An 18,999-nucleotide genomic window follows, 5' to 3' on the forward strand; every position below is an offset into this window, starting at 1 on the left:
GCAGATCTTAATATTGCCACTATCCCTATTTTGTACCTCTGAGGTACACACATGTTATTTGCTCAAAGGCAATAACTTATCAATAACTTAGGGTTGGTTCCTGCCCTCACTGAAATCATTTTAGTAATAAGATAGACAATTAAATCACTAGCTAAAAGTGCTGTATGTTAATACAGCCTATCATAAAGCAAAGATATTGAGAAAGCAGGCAATAGCGAATCTCAGGGCCTCAGGACAACCTCTCACGAGAGGCATTTTATAAAAGAAAAGGCATGCAGGATAGGATAATCCAGCCGAAAGACAGAATACCCCAGTAATACAAGGAAACATACATAATATAAGGCAACTGGAGTGAGATTATGAAAGCAAAAAGTTGGGGTGGAGCTTAGGTGGTGAACAATGCTTGGCCCTTAGGGCAATGGGAATCCTGCAAGATTTTAAGCAGGGAAATGATGTGATAAGAATCGTGCTACAAGATAATTCTGCTTGCATTGTTTAATTTGATAAGTTGCATTTCCTTGAGTAAGTTACTTTATCTTTCTAATATATTTGTCTCAGCTGTGATATATAATGATACCCACTGATACGATGTACACAGGGAACAAACAAGACAATGTAGCTGATATGCAAGCTGTATCATCACATGCAAAGCAAATTCTCAGGAAAATTCTATCTCTATCTTTCCTTCCTTTTTTGATGACTGATTTTATTAGTAGATATATCACCCAAGAAGGCAGTTATTTAAATATATAGGTCACTTATTGAGCTTCTCCTTTATATAGAGTTCATAGATACCCGCAAAATCTCATTATACACAGGATTCAACGTTTTCTTCACCACGAGTGTTTTCTTCTTGCCCATTTTGCCTCTGTCTGGTAACAAATAGGCCTTTACATATCTGAGAAGAGAAGAGAAGACAAAAGAAATTCAGATAAAAGTGATGTTTCCACCTCTGCTTTAAAAAATGCATTGAAAACCGACAGCAGAAATAATTATTTCATGACTTTGAAGAAAGCAGTAAGGAACAAATGTTCCCATCACCATCTTTATACTTAAATGTTTAAACAGATCTTAGTGCATTTGAACATTTGTGTTGTTTTGAAGATTTTTTTTATCGATTACATTGCATTATGTGACAGTTTTATAGGCACTGGGATTCCCCCCCCACCCCTCCCCAAACCCTCCCACCATGGTGGATTCCTCCACCTTGTTGCATTACCACAGTTCAAATTCAGTTGCGATTCTTTCATTGCAAGCATTTACCAAGCACAAAGTCCAGTATCTTATTGTCCAGATAAGTTCAATGGTTTCTTGGGGAGACCATCTCTGGTCTGAAGGTAGAGCATCATCCCGATCAATTAAAAGCCCCGACATAACATTACTTCCTGAGTTATTGTTTTTCCTTAGACCTTACATAATATGTTGGGGATATCAGGATAGAACAGACCATCTATGTAGTGCTTATTCTGTTTGTTTCCAAGAGAGAAAAGACTTGGGTACTTGCAACATCTATTTCTCAAGTTTCTTGACAAAGAATAATCCCATCACACATCTAATTAAGCCATATTCGTTGGGGAAAAAAGGACTTCAAGCCCAGTGTTTTTCATAATAAGAATAAAAGAACTGGACTTCATTAATTAAGAAACAGACTTTAAAGTTGCGGTAAATAGGAAATACCATCTTTTGTAAATAAACTGAAATGTATCAAATTTGTGATTTAAAAGATGAGTCAATGAGTTTTTCTCTAGGATGTAATAGAAATTTTGAAATTTAAAAAATCCGGCTCACATGTTCCTGTAGAAAAGGTTTGAGAGAGTGATAAAAAGCAACCGGAGTACAAGCTTTCATTCCTCATTTGGCTGCTGCCTGCATTTAAATACATGGATTAGTTACCATCTGTATCCTTTCCTTCTTAATCTGAAACTGAAGGAACTCAGGAAGATGACCTGAAAGGTTTCTTCCTACTTGAAACATTTTATGCCTCTCCATGATTTTTATAATTTAGTGAGTTTGTCACATGAATTTATAACTAACTCACCCTTTCTCTCTAACTTTTCCGACATTCCTTTTAACACAGTCACATATATGCCTTCCCTTAAGCATTTTCTTTCTTTCTCCATTCTTACAAGATTAGCAATGTGACAGCTAAAAGAAAGTAGTTGACTGCAAAGTGTACTTACGGGTCAGAACGCTGTCTTTTAACATCCGCAGCTGCTAAATCCTTACACTGGGCCACAAAAACATGCAACTCCTTCAATGACTCCACATAGTCGACTGCAAACTGAATTTTTCCTTTAACTTCCAGATTGCCAAAGTCTCCGCTATAAACACTAATCACACTGCCACTCACCTGAAAATATCAGAAACACAGTGTTTATGTCTATTTCCCTTTCAAATCCATCACAAGGATCATGAACATAATTCTTGCTTGGCGTTATTTGTCTAGTTTATGTGTGAATGCAGTTAATTTAATATGTCAAAAAGACATATCAACACAAACACCTTGATGCAATATAAATGATTACTGTCATCCAAAACAATGGCCCCTTAAAGACGTGGATGAAAAGTGAAATGCAAGGTTATGTACATGTTGGTTCATTTCAAAACAGGGTGATTTTATGCTATTGGTATTCAAAGTTCCATTTTTAAGCATGCTTAGTATTTAAAGTGCCAAAGAAAGAGGATATGAGAAACTCCAGGCACACAAATCAGAGTGTCACATTGCTCAAATTTCCAAGGCACTGAAAAGGAATTTTACCATGTCACCCACCCACTGAATCTAGGAAAATGCTTATTGAGCCATGGGCTTTTAGAGGTCAGGAAGGCTAGAAAATGGATGATTGATGAAAGGAGTAGAAGGCCTTCCCAAGAGCATCCATTAAGTTATCAGCAGAAACTCAATTTAAATAGATTTTTTAAAAAAAGGCTTCAGAAGTACAGGGATAGCAAGAATTTAAGCACAGATTTATCATTTATTTAGCAAACCTAGTCAGAAATATGTATGTGCACACCAGAAAAATATTTGGCAAATATAGGTGGGCATATTCACATATACATTTCTATATACACAGTACATGCATGAATCATATCACTTAATGTAAGAAATTCTATATAAAGGCAAATTCTCCCAAATCTGAGCAATTAAATTTGGGGAACTTTTCCTTTAAAACCTTGTTCTTAATTGTTATGTAAGGCAAAGAATCTCTTCTCATTTATTTATGCAAATCACTGCATTTAGTCATAAAGCTTACAAACAGAGAGGCATTATACTATGCCTGCAAACAGTCTATAAAACAGTCTATATTTTATAAAAGCAGAATTTATAATAGCTATGCCATTTGCAACGTGGAAAGCGTAGTGATTAATCCTGTTGACAATCAAGAGTTATTTTTGAAGTATCTGTATTTTTAAAAAACACATTTATTTACAGTGGATTTTTAAAAGGAAGACATAGCCAGCTGGAAACCAATTATTGATCAGAGCAAATGCTTGTGCTTTTGGAGTCTGAGCAATACAACAGGACAACAGGAGGCTGTTTTACAGTGAGCAGGAACATGGCAGAGAGAGGTGCAGAGAAGCAGAGGTATTAACATGGAGCCTTTGTTTACATACAGAAGACAAGGACGTCATGCCAGAGGAGCTGCTAAGATTGGTTAAAGAGCTCGGGCTCTTCTGGTGTCTGCTGAGCTGGTAACTGCTTTCTGATGCTGTATCTGTTTCTCTGTCATCACTCTACAAAACATCATATAATAGGCAGAGTGTTTAAATTCAAAATGAATCAGGTCAGTATTTCTGTTTAGACATAGGTGATATTTTCATATCCAACAGATCAACGATATTTCTCAAGGTCCAAGGATACTATTATTAACTGCCAGGGAATGGGATTCAGGATGAGGGGGGTGCTCTGTTCCGGCCCTCCAGAAGAGGAGGCCTGTGCTCAAGCACTGAAATAAACTGAAACAGAAAATGATTTTTGCACCTATAAGGTAGTGTCAACCACTGCAGAAGAAAGTACTGTTGGGAGTTTTCTGATCACTCTTCGAATACTATAAATTTGTGTTGCTTGGAGAATTTTAAGATATGTAGAAATTAACTTTATCCATACAATAAGGTCTAAGATCTGCTGTCAAAATATAAAGTGTCATGTTCAATTATTATTAACATAGCCTTAAAATCCTTAAAAATAAGTATTTTACTTCAGACACTATTAAACTAGTAAAAGGGAATGTTGGATTGATTTATTTCAAATTATATATATATATATATATATGCATACATACATGCACATGTAATTTAATCCATTCCATACATATTTATATAGAATTACTATGTTCATCTTTTTTGTTGCTATAGGGACATGTTAAATGATGCATTCTATCCACATTAGATTGGGACTGTTTCTTTTAATAGCAAGAAGATGATATTTCTTTTAAATATGCTCCAGGAAATAATGATCTGGGACAAGAAAGTGGCATTAACACTTTTTACAATATTTAATTTGAAGGGTTACTGCATAAAAGCTTTAAAAACGCATGATTCAGAATGAGTTCCTTTTGGGGTTAGAGAGTTTATGGAGCAATTCAATGGCTTCTGGGGTTAAGAACACACCTTTAGGGAAGAATGGTTAGTTCATGCCAGCATACTTCAGGACCATGCAATTATGCATTGAATAATAAATGCCAATGCAGATTCACAAAAGGAGTTAAAGGAAAACAAAATTAATAATATATGGATAAGAACAGAATATTTTTAAGGGTTAATTCTAAATCCATACTTCGTAAAATGTCGCTGTTGTCACAATCTCTCTCTACATGCTTAAGAGTCCATTCCCCTCTACCAGAGTGCATACTACATTCTATGTAATGCATGAGATGATTAGTCAATTAAGGAAGAATGAGGTTTGGCCTTACTGACTTAGAACAGTATTTTTCACATAGGTGGTACTCAAAAATGTGATTGATGCTGAGCCTTAAACAGCATGGTGAAAAATAAAGACCTTAGCTCATCCCTACTTCTTTTATAATTCAGTTCAGCCCCACAGATTTTGAAAGACAGAACGATACAGCTTATTCTTGTATGTCTAATAGACAAATCCAAATGACTTGAACTCTTCCATGTAGAGCTATGATATAGCTGGTTAAAACTGAAGGAAGGAGAAATATGAAGAAGTAGACACTAATACAATTTTCCTCTCAAATTATTACACAGTTGATTTATATGACTCTCTAAGATCAAAGCAAATTTACAGAAACACAAAACCATGGAAACTCCATGAAGAGCCTACTTCTGACTTCCAGTTAATGAATTAGTTTCAAAGAGTAAATGATTATTTCCAAAGGAAACTACAACATGGACTCTTAAACATACATAAAGACTGAATATTTACAGGTATATTTTATGTTTAGAGCCAGGAATGGACAGGAGGTCTGCCAAGATAGTGGAGGGGAGTGTAATTCATGTGCTGCCCAGAGCTCTTCTCACTTTGTGTGAAGAGAATGCTTGAGAATAAAACCTTTTTCACTGTGAGGAATCAGATGAAAACCACAATAGCAGCTAACATTTACTCAATACTGATTGTGTGTAAGTACTGTGCTATGTGTTTTCCCTGTATTATCCCACTGATTTTCACAAACTTAATGTGGTAGGTAACAGGGAACAAAACTCAGGCAAGAGGGAAGCTGAAAAATTTTGCTCATGATTTCACAGCAAATGAGTATCATAACCAAGACTGGGACATCTAACTTTAGACCTCAAGATCCTAATTATCTTACTGCAAGAACATGGAATCAATGATGTCAAAGGCTCTGAGCAAACGTCTTAGGTTTACGTTTTAGTAGCTGTTGGATTTTGGAAAACTTGCTTAACCTCTTTGAAGCTCTTCTCTTTTTTCTTCCAATTTATAAGAGTATCTACCATTAATAGCTTGTAAGAGTTGAATATCAGAATGAGCATTAAGTGCCTAGCAACGTACTAGGTTTTTAAGGAATAGTAGGGAATAGGTTATCATTTTAGAGAATATGGCATAGTGGTAACAGCATGCAAATCAGATCTGGGCTCCAATTTCGGTTCAACCCTTTTCTAACTGAGTGAGATTATTTCCCTTTCTTTAGTCTTAATTTCTTTACCTGTAATATTTGGTAATATGGATGGTGTCTACCTTCTGGGGTTGCTAAATCACTAATTCAGGTAATATTTGTAAAGTCTGTGGCTCCCAGTAGAAACTCCTTGAAGTCTGTTGTATAATTACATCATTACTTTTTACAAAGCTTTAAAAGTAATCACTCAACCTAGAGTTAGATTTTAAAAGTCTAAATTGCAGAGCTCATGCCAACATATTTCTGCCTGGATTTCTTATTTTATTCCTACTTGAAAACAAAAAGTCCAGTTCCCAAATCTATCCAGTTTGATTTCACTGATTAAAAAGAGTTACTGTTCAAGTCAAATGAGAAGTGCCTTGCCTTGTTCCAGGATCAGCAACACTACCTCTGTTGGCTTGGAAGGCAAGGGTCATTCGTGCTGACCTCTTGGTCTCTACCACAGCAGAATACAAACAGCCCAACCCCAGCACGGCATATTCACCTATCCAGTTCCATTCTTCTGCAGGTACAAAAGACAAACTTGCCTCATCTTGAAGAAATGCTGGAACAGACTTGCTCATCCTTTTGATTTTGTCAGGCTGGGAAAACTGATTATCAGGCTGTGAAGACACTGTGGAAACTAAACAGCATTTCCATTTCAAAATTATTCTTAACAACTGTCAGACAACAGTGGGCATGGGTTAAAAACATACTTTTCTTACATTTAAGAACAGATATTTTTATAAATAAGTTAAAGGTGCAGTTCACATGCACAGTATTATGAGGTAAGTAGCATGCAATTTTTAATAAATTACATACAGACAGAACTAGCAAGGAGTGGAACAAATGCAAATTAAAAATTTTAAAACACTAGTTTTTACTGAACTGGAGTTGGATTTGAATTATATATACTATCAATGTGAACTGGTTTTAACTTAATTTTTCACCTCAGAGCTTTGAACCACGAGGTCTATAATGTATTGGTTCATATCCTTGTGAGATCTATATTATATGCTGCAGGCAGAAAAACTATTTCATCTGCACAGTAAGGGTCTTGGTACACAATTTTGTAAGGGAAGTATCCTGGCTATTAACTGTCTGAGGGCTGGTTTGCTTGTTTAGTGATAATGGGGATTATTTTTCTGATAATGTTTCTTAGAATAACAAAAGTGTAATTAAAAGTTGTTTTAAAATTGAATCTATTTATAAACTTGTTGACCCAGAGAACTTTCACTATCAAAAGGCCAATTTTGAACAGCTCAAGTTAATATGAATATATAACATGTCTTCTTTCCATCACAGTAAGTATATGTGTGGAAGGAACAATAAGATGAATTCTAATCCTAATTTGTATAACTCCTCTTAGAAAACTATCCTCTGCATTTTCTAAGAATCATGATGTTTAAGCTTTTCTTACGGTGACTCAAAGTTCTTACGATGAATGAGTTAATTTTTTCCTAGGCACTTGGAGCAGTGTCTGATACAAAAAGCTTCCATACATATTTTTTCTGAATGAATAAATATTAGCTCATAGAGATACTTAAATTATGTTGTAAATATTAATATATTTACTTTCCTTTACCAGCAAAAAAGAGGTATTGGGGAAAACACAGAAAAGTCAAATTGTATTTCTCTACGTAACTCAAAAGATTTAACATCAGCTGTCAACATTAGTGAAGAAATCTAATAAAAAATTTGAATTTGAGCTACACATACTAAATACAAGCTTGGTCACACAGCAGTTCTCATCCAGCCTCGGGCTCACAAAAGGTAAATTTATAACAAAACACACTTATGGTGTCTCAATTAAGATGATATCTACTGTAAACATCACTTAAATGTTTCTTTCCCTGTGTGTATATAAGTGTATATAGGGATGTGTTCTATTGGTAGAAGTGAAAGATTAGTTTCCACAGTATGGTTCAATGAAAAGGAAAGAAGCTTTTGTTGTCCTACTGTATTCTATTATTTGCAAAGTATATCTTTAAATGATCCTATGCAAGTCAAATTTGATTATATCTATTTCTCCAGTCTAGTCAGTTTTAACATTTATGGGCTTACAGTCATTTATGTTTTGATTATATATTTGTTTGTATCTTGGGGCAAATACACACACAGACATATACACATACATGCATTCTTTTTCCTACCCTCCAAGAAAAAGCACTATAAGTTATTACAGAAAATAGCATTTCAAGAATAAATCACTCAAAATATAGCACATAATAGATTTGTCTTGACCTATTAGGCCATTGAGGAGATCGTCAGTAAAGAAGCATATATAAAGACATATGCTTATGTATGACAGGAATTCAGAAAGTTCATGATAATGCATCCTTTTATAAGCTCATTTTTCTACAGTCTTTTTGAAGCTCTACATTAATTTCACTCTCATTTCTCAGGCTAAATGTTGAAGAAAACATAGCAAAGCAGAATAAGGTGCCCAGATTTAAATATTTACTGGTTCCAAACCAACTGGAAAAGCTTCTTTATCCAACATCCTTTAATGTCACAGTCCTCTTTCCTTTGCAGCAATCAGACAGAAAGCACATACTCACAGGGGCCAGAGCCTGGACTGTCTTCTTTCCTAGGCAGTTCTTAAGAATTCATCGAGTCATGTGCCAAAGCTCAGCATCTTTACCGCTGGCAGAAGGACCTCATGAGCAAAGTTTCAAATTTCACACTAGATGTCACTGACTTCTCACATCCGCACATTATGTTCCTATGTAATGGCTCCTTCCTTTAGCTGCTGCTTTCAATAAATGGCTATTAACACAGGCAAAGGCCATTGGGAAAGGATTACTAAAATCCTGTGGATCTGAGGATAGACATGTGTATGATTTCTTCATACCTCTGGGACTAAGTTTATGAAACTAACAAACTGGGAGACTAAAATCACATATGCAAATGTGAACATTTTTGCTAGGCCCCACAGCACCTTTTTAACACATTATTTGTCATGATAGTAATCACAGCTCAGTAATTAAGGTTAAACAGCAAAGAATTAACAAATATTATCTTCGCCTAGTGTGGAATTGATTAATTGAAGAATATATTTCTTTCTTAGTTCCCAAAGTCCACTTGCTTTCTTACATTGAATATTTACTGTTTAAAACCAGCTTTAAGCATTAGAGTTTAATTCAGGACAAAAGAAAATTTTCTTTTCTTGATTCTTACAGAGGTATATATAAACATACATATGACACACCAGCTGTCAAAGTACAGTTCTTCATCTATGTGGTTTTATATAGAGGCCACATGACAGCCAGTAATCAAGACTACAGTGAAATACAAGGTGCCAACTTGATTTTGTACAAAAACTCAAAACCTACAGAAGTGCAATACTAAGAAATAACACACACATACGTATCTCCTCTTAGGGGATTCATGAATTATTCCTTCAGTAGATAATAGTAAATAAATAAATAAATAAATAATAAAAATGAAATAGTTTTACAAATTGCAAGAGTTTAGCATGAATAATACATGTGTCATTAGTGGGATTAGTTATTTCAACATATTTAATACTGTGTATAGTGGATTATTAAGTCAATTGTGACAAAGATCCTGCTACTCACTTCCTGGTATGCATTCATTTGTGTCTGGTTCCTGATCTGCTTTTTGATCTACTCAGAAGAGCAACATCAAGAATAAATACCATTTTAACAGAAGGATTAAAAACACATGAAAGTCAAGCTCAAAGATCAGTTTCACAACCGTAATTGCAGAATACATCTGACAAGTTTTCAGTATGCTTTCATCCATTCCACAGTATGACTCTTAGCCTTTTTACAGTCTCCTTTTCAACTAGAAATCTAAGATCCAACATAAGAAATGTGAAGCATTTTTCCCTTTAATTCTCTAGATCACCACACTAAAAATAGGAGTGATGAACTAAGAATCTACTCCCCATCTTCACACTGTTTGGCCATATGATTTCAGAAGTCACCTGATTTCTCTGAACGGGTCTTATCTGAAAAATAAAAATTCTTACCTCACCAACTTCAACATGACTGCAAATATAACATGAAATACATAAAATTATCATATAAGAAAATAAGGAATGATTTTTGAGGAGTCCTGTTGCTGAGTTTTATATGAGAAATCTCAAGAAGTACACATTTTTGTGACCGTAGTAAAGGCAATTTAGCATAAAAATCCAGCATATAAATATAAATTATACATTTGCATAAATTCTGAAATTTAAAAATCAGTCATTTCCATCCCTTCTGCTAGTTTTATCATTGAATCAAATAATACCTGCTTCACTGACAAGTTTCAAGATTTTCTGACACCTTAGTATTCACAGTCAACTAACTTCACCTTCAGTCCACATGCAGTTATTTATCTAAGCAGGGAAGGATTCCCACCCTTGTTCTGGGATCTCTCCCCTTGAACTGAAGGCTTCAGTAGTTGTGCCTAGAGAAATCTTAACACTGATATTTGAGAATCAAACACAGGAATAACTCAACCCAGAAACCCACTCTTCTCTTCCTGCCTGCAGCTCTGTTAGAGTAGTAAAAATCAGCTCATATCCATAGATACAATTTCCTATTTATAGAAATCCTTGCTTCACAGCGTTTTCTGAGAAGATTCTCACAATCATCAGCTGAAGCCTTAAGGAACAAACAGTATTAAAAGCATCAAATCAGAACAGTTTTATAACAACTTAGGCACATTTGCCACATAGTGGCTTGCTACATTCTTGCATTTATCTGACAGCTGTGTCCCGACTGCCCAAATCACCACAGAACTTAGTGCACAGACAGGCATGCAAACACATAAAGATATTTACCATCATCAGCACTACGTACTAATTCTTCTGGCAGATTATCTACTTTTCCTTGATCTGTTCAGGAGAAATTAACAAAGGGTTAACATGGCTGACCCTTGGAGAGCAAAGAACAACGAGATTGTCCCTGGAAGCTCCAGGCGTGGAAGCAATTAGTCAAGATGCAGTGAGGGGTGCAACCAAGATGTCTTCCCCCAAATACTTTCTCTTTAGATTGGCTACTTGAGCCAGTGCCATAGCAGGAGCTCCCATTTCAGCCCTGATGCAGCTCACATCAGCACACTGCTGCACACTGACTCCCAAGGGTTAGAGGGTTAGCTCAGAGCAAGCAATCTTGCCAGCAGCGGGAGAAAAGCACAGGGCTGCAACAGCCTTTCTATTCTTCTAGAAAGAGTAGGATGCTAGCCATGACTAACACCTTCCCCAACCTATGGTCATTAACAAATATTTGTGTGTGTGCATCACTGTTTGCATATGCCTCTGGGAGACTGGTTTGCTTGGGAAGTCAACTGAAGAGATGTAACTGGGGACCAGCTGCTAAGTGGAATCTTGGCAGGCTAGAGTGAGAGTGGGCATCGGTATTTGGAAGGGAGCGTGCAGGAATACTCGTCAGCTGATGGCGCTTTTCTTTTAACCCTACACATTCCTTAGCATTTTAAAGATGCACCATGGAAATAGTCCATGCTTCACAAACAAGAGCTTTACAAAATTGGACAATTGTTGCTGAGGTTCTTTTTTCGCTCAGAACCTCTCACCAACACTAGGAAGAACAATCAGGGCTATCTAACAAAGGATGGGGCTTGCCTTCTCTGGAAGCATTCAGGCAGATGTGGGGGTTGGCCACCTGTTGAGGAGGCTTTAGAGAAAATTCCAGTCTGGGTGGTGGTAGTGGTGGGGGCGAGTTTGGAATGGGTCATCGTAAAGTTCCCTTTCAACCCTGAGATTCCAAGAACCTTGAGAGGGTTAGGACAGCATTCTAAATTGGGAATGTTTTCTTCAGAATCCAGGGAATCTCTGAATTTTAGGAATAGTTTGGTGGAGTGGCTTTTTTTTCTTTTAAAATCCTGACTTTAATCTCAGTTGCAGATGCACAAAAACATTCTAAACATGATAATGGCTACTTAATAGAAGAGTCTGGCAGTGGCTAACTTCCTCTGAGTAATTTTTCTCATGATCAACTGCCACCCCAATGGAACTTATTAGCTTAAAATTAGAGTAAAAATCCTACAATTCATGGTTTCTAAATCTATGTTTCTGGATATACATCTGTATACACATTATGCTTTCCAATAGTCCTGAAGAAATCCTTTACCACTTAAAGCAGCAAACAACAAGGAATAAGCATTCCATTTTATAAAGATGTGAGGCTTATATTATCAGTACCCTAATGAAATGTGTGGGCAGAACAGCAAGGGCAAAAAGAAAGGAGGATTCTCAAACCCAGGGACTAAATCAATGCCACATCATGTAAGCTTCACCAGATATCCAACACAGTCATTATGTCACATGGCCACTTCAGAAATGTTTTTGACAGTATCCTATTAATTTTGAGTCCCAGGTCTGCTGTGTGACACTAAGCAGGCTATTTCACCTGAGCCTCATTTTCCTCATGCGTAAAATGGGGACAGCAATTCATCTCAGAATTGCCTATGCTGTGTTACTTAACTTCATGTTGCTTTAAATTTTCTTCCTGTTGTTGATTTTGGTTTATGGCTTTTCACTGAAGGGAATGTATAATAACTATGTAGGAGAAACTATTATAACCAGTTGTGAAGATGCAAGGCAGTATGCATCTCTGCTTCCAAACCAAAGATGAACTCCCAAAGAAACTGTTAAATATGTCTTGACAATAGGATGCTGGACTCTCTGACATTGTCCATACCTAAAATATAAAGTTACACTTAAATAGCAGAATGATGGACATGTGACTATTTATGAAGAACTATACTACTGCAATAATATAAGGGAAATCAGTAAAAGGCAAGGGATTTAAAGCAGGGGAAGTCCCAGAGCCTATGGAATCTTATTGTAATATAACAACGACAAATATGAAAAAAAAATAGAATTGTCTATACCGGTTAAATGAGATAATACAGGATCTGTAGCCAAGTTTTTGTACATAATATTCAATATTCCAGTACTTACTGTCTACTACAACCCTTTACAACTCAACGTACTTGAATAAAAACTCAATTGGGATTTTGGAAGTCAAGGAAACCTAGTGTCCCAAGTAGGAAATCTCACACATTATTTTAAAAAGCAAAATTCTAGCCATTTTAGAGTAAGCCACTTTGGCACACATAGGAAAGGTTATTCTCATCATTAACCCCTCTGCCTAGTGGGTTCAGTGCACAGTAGCATGCAGTGAGACCACAAACGAGCACAAAGGCATTTGTAAGCTTAAATGGGGCATGAACTATACAGCAGACTGGATTCTCACTTGATGAGTCTGATGAAATGTCTTCTAGATTTTTGGAAGGCATTTTCCTAGCAGCACTCCTTTCCAAAGTTTTCAAAACAGGACTGGGTTCTTCTTCTGAACCTGTTACAAGATAAAATTGATGAACACTGCACGATACAAAAAAAAAAAAAACAAAAAAACCAGAATCTGTAAAACCAATGGACACTCAAATAAAGTGAAAAGAAAATGTCACATGCCTTCTTAGTTTTATTTACTTTGAGAGGCTCTTCTTCTCTGAAGAATATAAAATTTCCACTAATAATTTGCCTTTAAAGAAACTTTTTCCTGGAGTTAATATTTTAGCACTGCAGTGTAAGTTGCTACCTGCAACACTGGCATCCCACATAATATCAGTTTGAATGCTAGCTGCTCCTCTTCCAATATAGCTCTCTGTTACTGCATTTGGAGAATTATCGGAAGATGACCTAAGTGCTAGGACGCCTGCCATACCCAGGAAAGACCCAGATGGAGTTCTGGCTTCTGGCTTCTGCCTGGACTAGCCCTAGTTACTGAGGCTATTTGGGTAGGGTACCTGTGGTGGAAGATGTTTGTCTGCCTCTCCCTCTCTCTAACTCTGCCTTAAAAAATAAAAACCTTTAAAAAATGACCCAGTGAAGGAATATTTGCAAACACAAAGCACATAAAAAGATTACTATAGCAATAGAAATGTGATTCTTAGTTGTTTGCATCTTTGTTTTGGGTATGTGATTTATTCTGTGCTCGATTTTAAATCCTGCTGCTTCACATTTCAGCTTTTGACAACAATCATGGAATGATTTTAGGAATATTAACAAAACAAGCTTCACATTCCTGTATATTTGGGTGCTCAGATGTGTGAGCTCTCCAGATGAATGACTGTCAAATACACTTCAGTGAAATAACATGGAATAGTCAACTTGAGAGAGAGAGAGAGAAGTCTTAGATCTACTGGCTCATTCTCTAAATGCCCGGTGCTGGACCAGGCCAAAGCCAAGTGTCAAGCACTACATTCAGATGTCCCAAGTAGAGAACTTAAGAACTTGAGCCATGAGATGCTGCCTTACAAGTGCATTTTGCAGGAAGCTGGATAGGAAACAGAGTAGCTGAAAATTGGACCAGGTATTCCCAAATGAGATGCAGGCAACCCAAATGGCACGTTAACTTTCTTTCTTTTTTTTTTTTTTTTAAGATTTTATTATTATTGGAAAGCCGGATATACAGAAAGGAAGAGAGACAGAGAGGAAGATCTTCCATCCGATGTTTCACTCCCCAAGTGAGCCGCAATGGGCCGATGCTGTGCCGATCCGGCGCCGGGAACCAGGAACCTCTTCCAGGTCTCCCACGCGGGTGCAGGGTCCCAAAGCCTTGGGCCATCCTCGACTGCTTTCCCAGGCCACAAGCAGGGAGCTGGATAGAAAGCGGAGCTGCCGGGATTAGAACCGGCGCCCATATGGGATCCCGGGGCTTTCAAGGCGAGGACTTTAGCTGCTAGGCCACGCCGCCGGGCCCTCATGTTAACTTTCTACACCACAACACCCACCTCAACTAAGGCATTTTAAAATAAAGAATCCCTATCATCTAACAATGGTTTTATTTTATAAAAATAGAGGCATTTTAGAACCAAGACAAAGAAAAAAAGGGGTACATAATCTTAGAAGACTAGTTCTTAAATTAAATATATCTAATTTTACAATGAAATTCTCAAAACAATTCTTAATCTTTCCAGATTGACAGTGAAAATGTGATCAAGGATAAGACCTGGACTGTATAATGCCATTTATTGCTAGTGGATTATCAGAGCCTAGAACAGTGACTGGTAATAGACATTTCAATAATCTTTAATATATAATAAATATTTAATATATAAAAATAACCAATAACTGAATTTGAATTTAAGAACATCTTACCTAGATAATTTCCTTAAGTTCATTACAGTACTGTCTAATACTAATATGCATTCTACAGAAAATGGATTCCAAAACAAATTAGATTTTGGTTTTCCTTTGTTCAAATTTAAAAGATTTATTACTAGAATCTTTCTCAGAGATTTTAGCATACTAATCATAGGCATAATATATCAGTGTTTTCCAAAATATTTTACCATGGAATTTTTTTTAAAGATTTATTTATTTTTATTGGAAAAGCAGATATACAGAGAGGAGGAGAGACAGAGAAAAAAATCTTCCATCCAGTGATTCACTCCCCAAGCAGCTGCAATGGCCAGAGCTGAGCCAATCTAAAGCCATTAGTCCAGGGCTTCTTCCGGGTCTCCATGCAAGTGTAGGGTCCAAGGCTTTGGGCCGTTCTTGACTGCTTTCCCAGGCCACAAGCAGGGAGCTAGATGGGAAGCAGGGCTGCTGGGATTCGAACGGTGCTCATATGGGATCCTGGTGCGTTCAAGGCGAGGACTTTAGCCTCTAGGCTATCACGCCGGGCCCACCATGGAATTTTTTACTTGCCAAAAAAAGCATGTTGAAATATTGGGTAAGAGGTTAGTCACAATTCAAATATGTTAAATTGTTCACCAAAACTATAGCACCTCTTTAGCTGAGTTCCTCTCCAACCCTTACTTTATCTCCATCAGTTTGTTTTAAAATACTTTAGGTCAGGGCCCGGCGGCATGGCCTAGTGGCTAAAGTCCTCGCCTTGAACGCCCCGGGATCCCATATGGGCGCCGGTTCTAATCCCGGCAGCTCTGATTCCCATCTAGCTCCCTGCTTGTGGCCTAGGAAAGCAGTTGAGGACGGCCCAAGACTTTAGGACCCTGCACCCACGTGGGAGACCCGGAAGAAGTTCCAGGTTCCCGGCGCCGGATCGGCGCAGCACCGGCCGTTGCAGCCACTTGGGGAGTGAAACATCAGACGGAAGATATTCCTCTCTGTCTCTCCTCTCTGTATATCTGACTTTGTAATAAAAATAAATAAATCTTTAAAAAAAATACTTTAGGTCAGAGAACACAAAACTATAACAGCAGCACTTCATACCTTTTATTTGGCTTATAATTTAAAATTTTCAAAGTACTGTCTAGGTGATTATTTAATATTATTTCTTTTATACATGGATGCTTCGCTGCTCAAACAGTTCTGCTGGCTTACTGAACACATGGCTGTATATATCCTAGATGATCTCTAAACCCAGTGAAAATTTGCACACTGCTGCCCTGATACTATTCTACTAACTCATGGGGTAATTTAGTCAGAGCTTACTTTAACAAGTTTAACATGCTGGCTTTATTCTTACATATGTAAATTCACACACTGATATTTCATTTTTCTTTTATAATACATTTGATAAAGGAGCTTTAACTTGACAAGTTAGTTAAATCCTTGGTCATTGTTTAAGAACAGAACCTAGAGAGCAGACATTTGGCACAGTGGTTCAGATGCCATTTGAGATGCCTGTATCTCCTGCCAAAGTGCCGCCATTCAAGTCCTGGCTCTTCCCGTAATTCCAGCTTTGTGTTAATGTAAATGCTAGAAAACCGCAAGTGACAACTTCAGTGCATATGTCCTTCTCATGTAAAAGACCTGGGATGAGTTCCTTTTTAAAAAATTTTTTCAATAATTACTTTTGACAATTTTTACAGTGTTGATTAGAGTGATAAAGGTCAAAGGCTACAGGAACGTGGATGAGACCATTATTTCCACATTCTCTTCTTTTCCCTTCTGTATCTAGAGGATGGGGGAGATATGGGAAGAAGCCACACCCAGTCTCCCAAATGCCTAGAGTCAGTTCTTGACTCCAGGGTTTGGTCTAGCTCAGTCTTGGCTGTTGCAAGTATTTGGAGAGTAAACTAGAGAAGGTGTCTGGTTGTTTTTCTTTTTCTTTTTCTCTTTTCTCTTTTTCTTTTCTTTTCTTTCTTCTCTTCTCTTCTCCTCTACTCTCTTCTCTCTCTCTCTCTCTCTCTCTCTCTCTCTCTCTCGTCCTCACCTTGAAGACACCAGGATTCCATATGGGTGCCAGTTCTAATCTCAGCAGCCCTGCTTCCCACCAGCTCCCTGCTTGTGGCCTGGGAAAGCCCAAAGTCTTGGGACCCTGCACTTGCGTTGGAGACCCAGAAGAAGCTCTGGGCTCCTGGCTTTAGATTGGCTCAGCTCCAGCCGTTGCAGCCATTTGGGGAGTCTCATTGGACGGAAGATCTTCCTCTCTGTCTCTCCTCTTCTCTGTATATCTGCTTTTCCAATAAAAATAAATCTTAAACACATGACTTTTAAAAAATATATTTTAAGAGATTTTATAAGCTACTTACATAGGAACCCAAACCTCACAAATCAGTCATTCTATAACACTTACCTACTTATATTCTCAGGGAGATTGTAATTTACTAAACTAAAATGAAGAGGCCAGAATTGTGGTACACTGACTTAAAGCAAACCTGCAATGTTGGCATCTCATATGAGCACTGGTTTAAGTCTCAGTGGCTCTGCTTCCAATTCAGCTCCCTGCTAATGCACCTGGAAAAGCAGCTGAAGATGGCTTCAGTACTTGGACTCCCACCAGCCATGTGTGAGCTCCACAGGGAGTTCCTGGCTCTGGCCTGGATCGTTCCTAACCATTGTGGCCATCTGGGTGTGAACTAGGAGATGGGAAGTTTTTCCTCTCTCCCTCTCGCTGTCACTTTGTCTTTTAAACAAACAAATAAATCTTCAAACTACAAGAAAGTTGGTCACTATTTTGCAACTTTAAGATGTCTAGAGAGTATCTTTTCATCATTTGAACCAGATAACATTTCATTCCTATTTGCTCTGGAGTTTCTCTGCTAAAATGCCCAACAAAATGAGACTGATCTTTTGTTTTATAACTGGGCTGAAAATCCAAACATTGTGATTGTTGAAGATTTTCATCAACTTAGGCAAAGCTGAAGCCAAAGAAAGGTAAGAGGCTATGGAGCTGGCATTGTGGCTCCACACACCAATCCTCCATCTTCAAGCACTGGCTCTCCATACAGACACTGATTTGTGTTCTGGCTCCTCCACTTTTGATCCAGTTCCCTGCTTCTGGCCTGGGAAAGCAGTTGAGGATGGCACTGGTCCTTGGAACCCTGCATCCACGTGGGGGACTCAGAGGAGGCTTTTGTCTCCTGGCTTCAGATCAGCTCAACTCTGGCCATTGTGACCATTTGGAGAGTGAACCAGTAGATGGAGGATCGTTCTCTCTCTTCTCTCTGTGAATCTGACTATCAAATATAAATGAGTAAATCTCAACAACAACAACAAAAAGAAATACAGCAGGCCAGGCAATGCCTTTAGATGGAATCAAGTGAAGTTACCGACTAGAGTCATATTCTAGAGTGGAAAGGTTCTACAGATAACTGAAAATAAGAGGGATTGAGAAGCAACGAAAACAACTGCACAAGGCATCTGGAGGAAGCAAAAGTTCTAAACTTACACTCTGTACCCCACATTTAGACACACGTGTAGCAAAACACGGCTTCTAAATGGGAACTTGATGCCCATCTATATCATTTTTTCTTGCCATCAATTTTTCTATAAAGCTTATGATTATTCTTAATTAAGAAACTGACTTAAATATTTTAAATGTGATTTGCAAATCTAAAATTTTATTTAAAACACTTTTGAAATCTAAACATTCTATAGGCAGATTAATGAGAAATAACATCAGACATGGAAACACAGCCTTGCAATAAAGCTGTAATTTAGTTGACTAGAGTGTACAAATGAAATTTTGTT

The 18,999-nt window shown here is 37.5% G+C and overlaps 1 protein-coding gene across 1 annotated transcript in view; it reads right to left on the reverse strand.

The window, feature by feature from the left end:
* Window positions 1–18,999, reverse strand: part of SYTL2 (synaptotagmin like 2) — a 175,991-nt gene that overhangs the window by 16,270 nt on the left and 140,722 nt on the right. Inside the window, exons 9-15 of the mRNA XM_036493463.2 lie at window positions 13,310–13,411; window positions 10,873–10,926; window positions 9,656–9,703; window positions 6,623–6,717; window positions 3,613–3,732; window positions 2,181–2,350; window positions 796–898 (exon numbers count right to left, since the gene is read on the reverse strand). Of these exons, the coding sequence (XP_036349356.2) occupies window positions 796–898; window positions 2,181–2,350; window positions 3,613–3,732; window positions 6,623–6,717; window positions 9,656–9,703; window positions 10,873–10,926; window positions 13,310–13,411 (692 nt within the window). The remainder of the gene's footprint in view (window positions 1–795; window positions 899–2,180; window positions 2,351–3,612; window positions 3,733–6,622; window positions 6,718–9,655; window positions 9,704–10,872; window positions 10,927–13,309; window positions 13,412–18,999) is intronic.

The sequence above is a fragment of the Ochotona princeps genome, chromosome 4, assembly GCF_030435755.1.
Source record: "Ochotona princeps isolate mOchPri1 chromosome 4, mOchPri1.hap1, whole genome shotgun sequence".
Lineage (NCBI taxonomy): Eukaryota > Metazoa > Chordata > Mammalia > Lagomorpha > Ochotonidae > Ochotona > Ochotona princeps.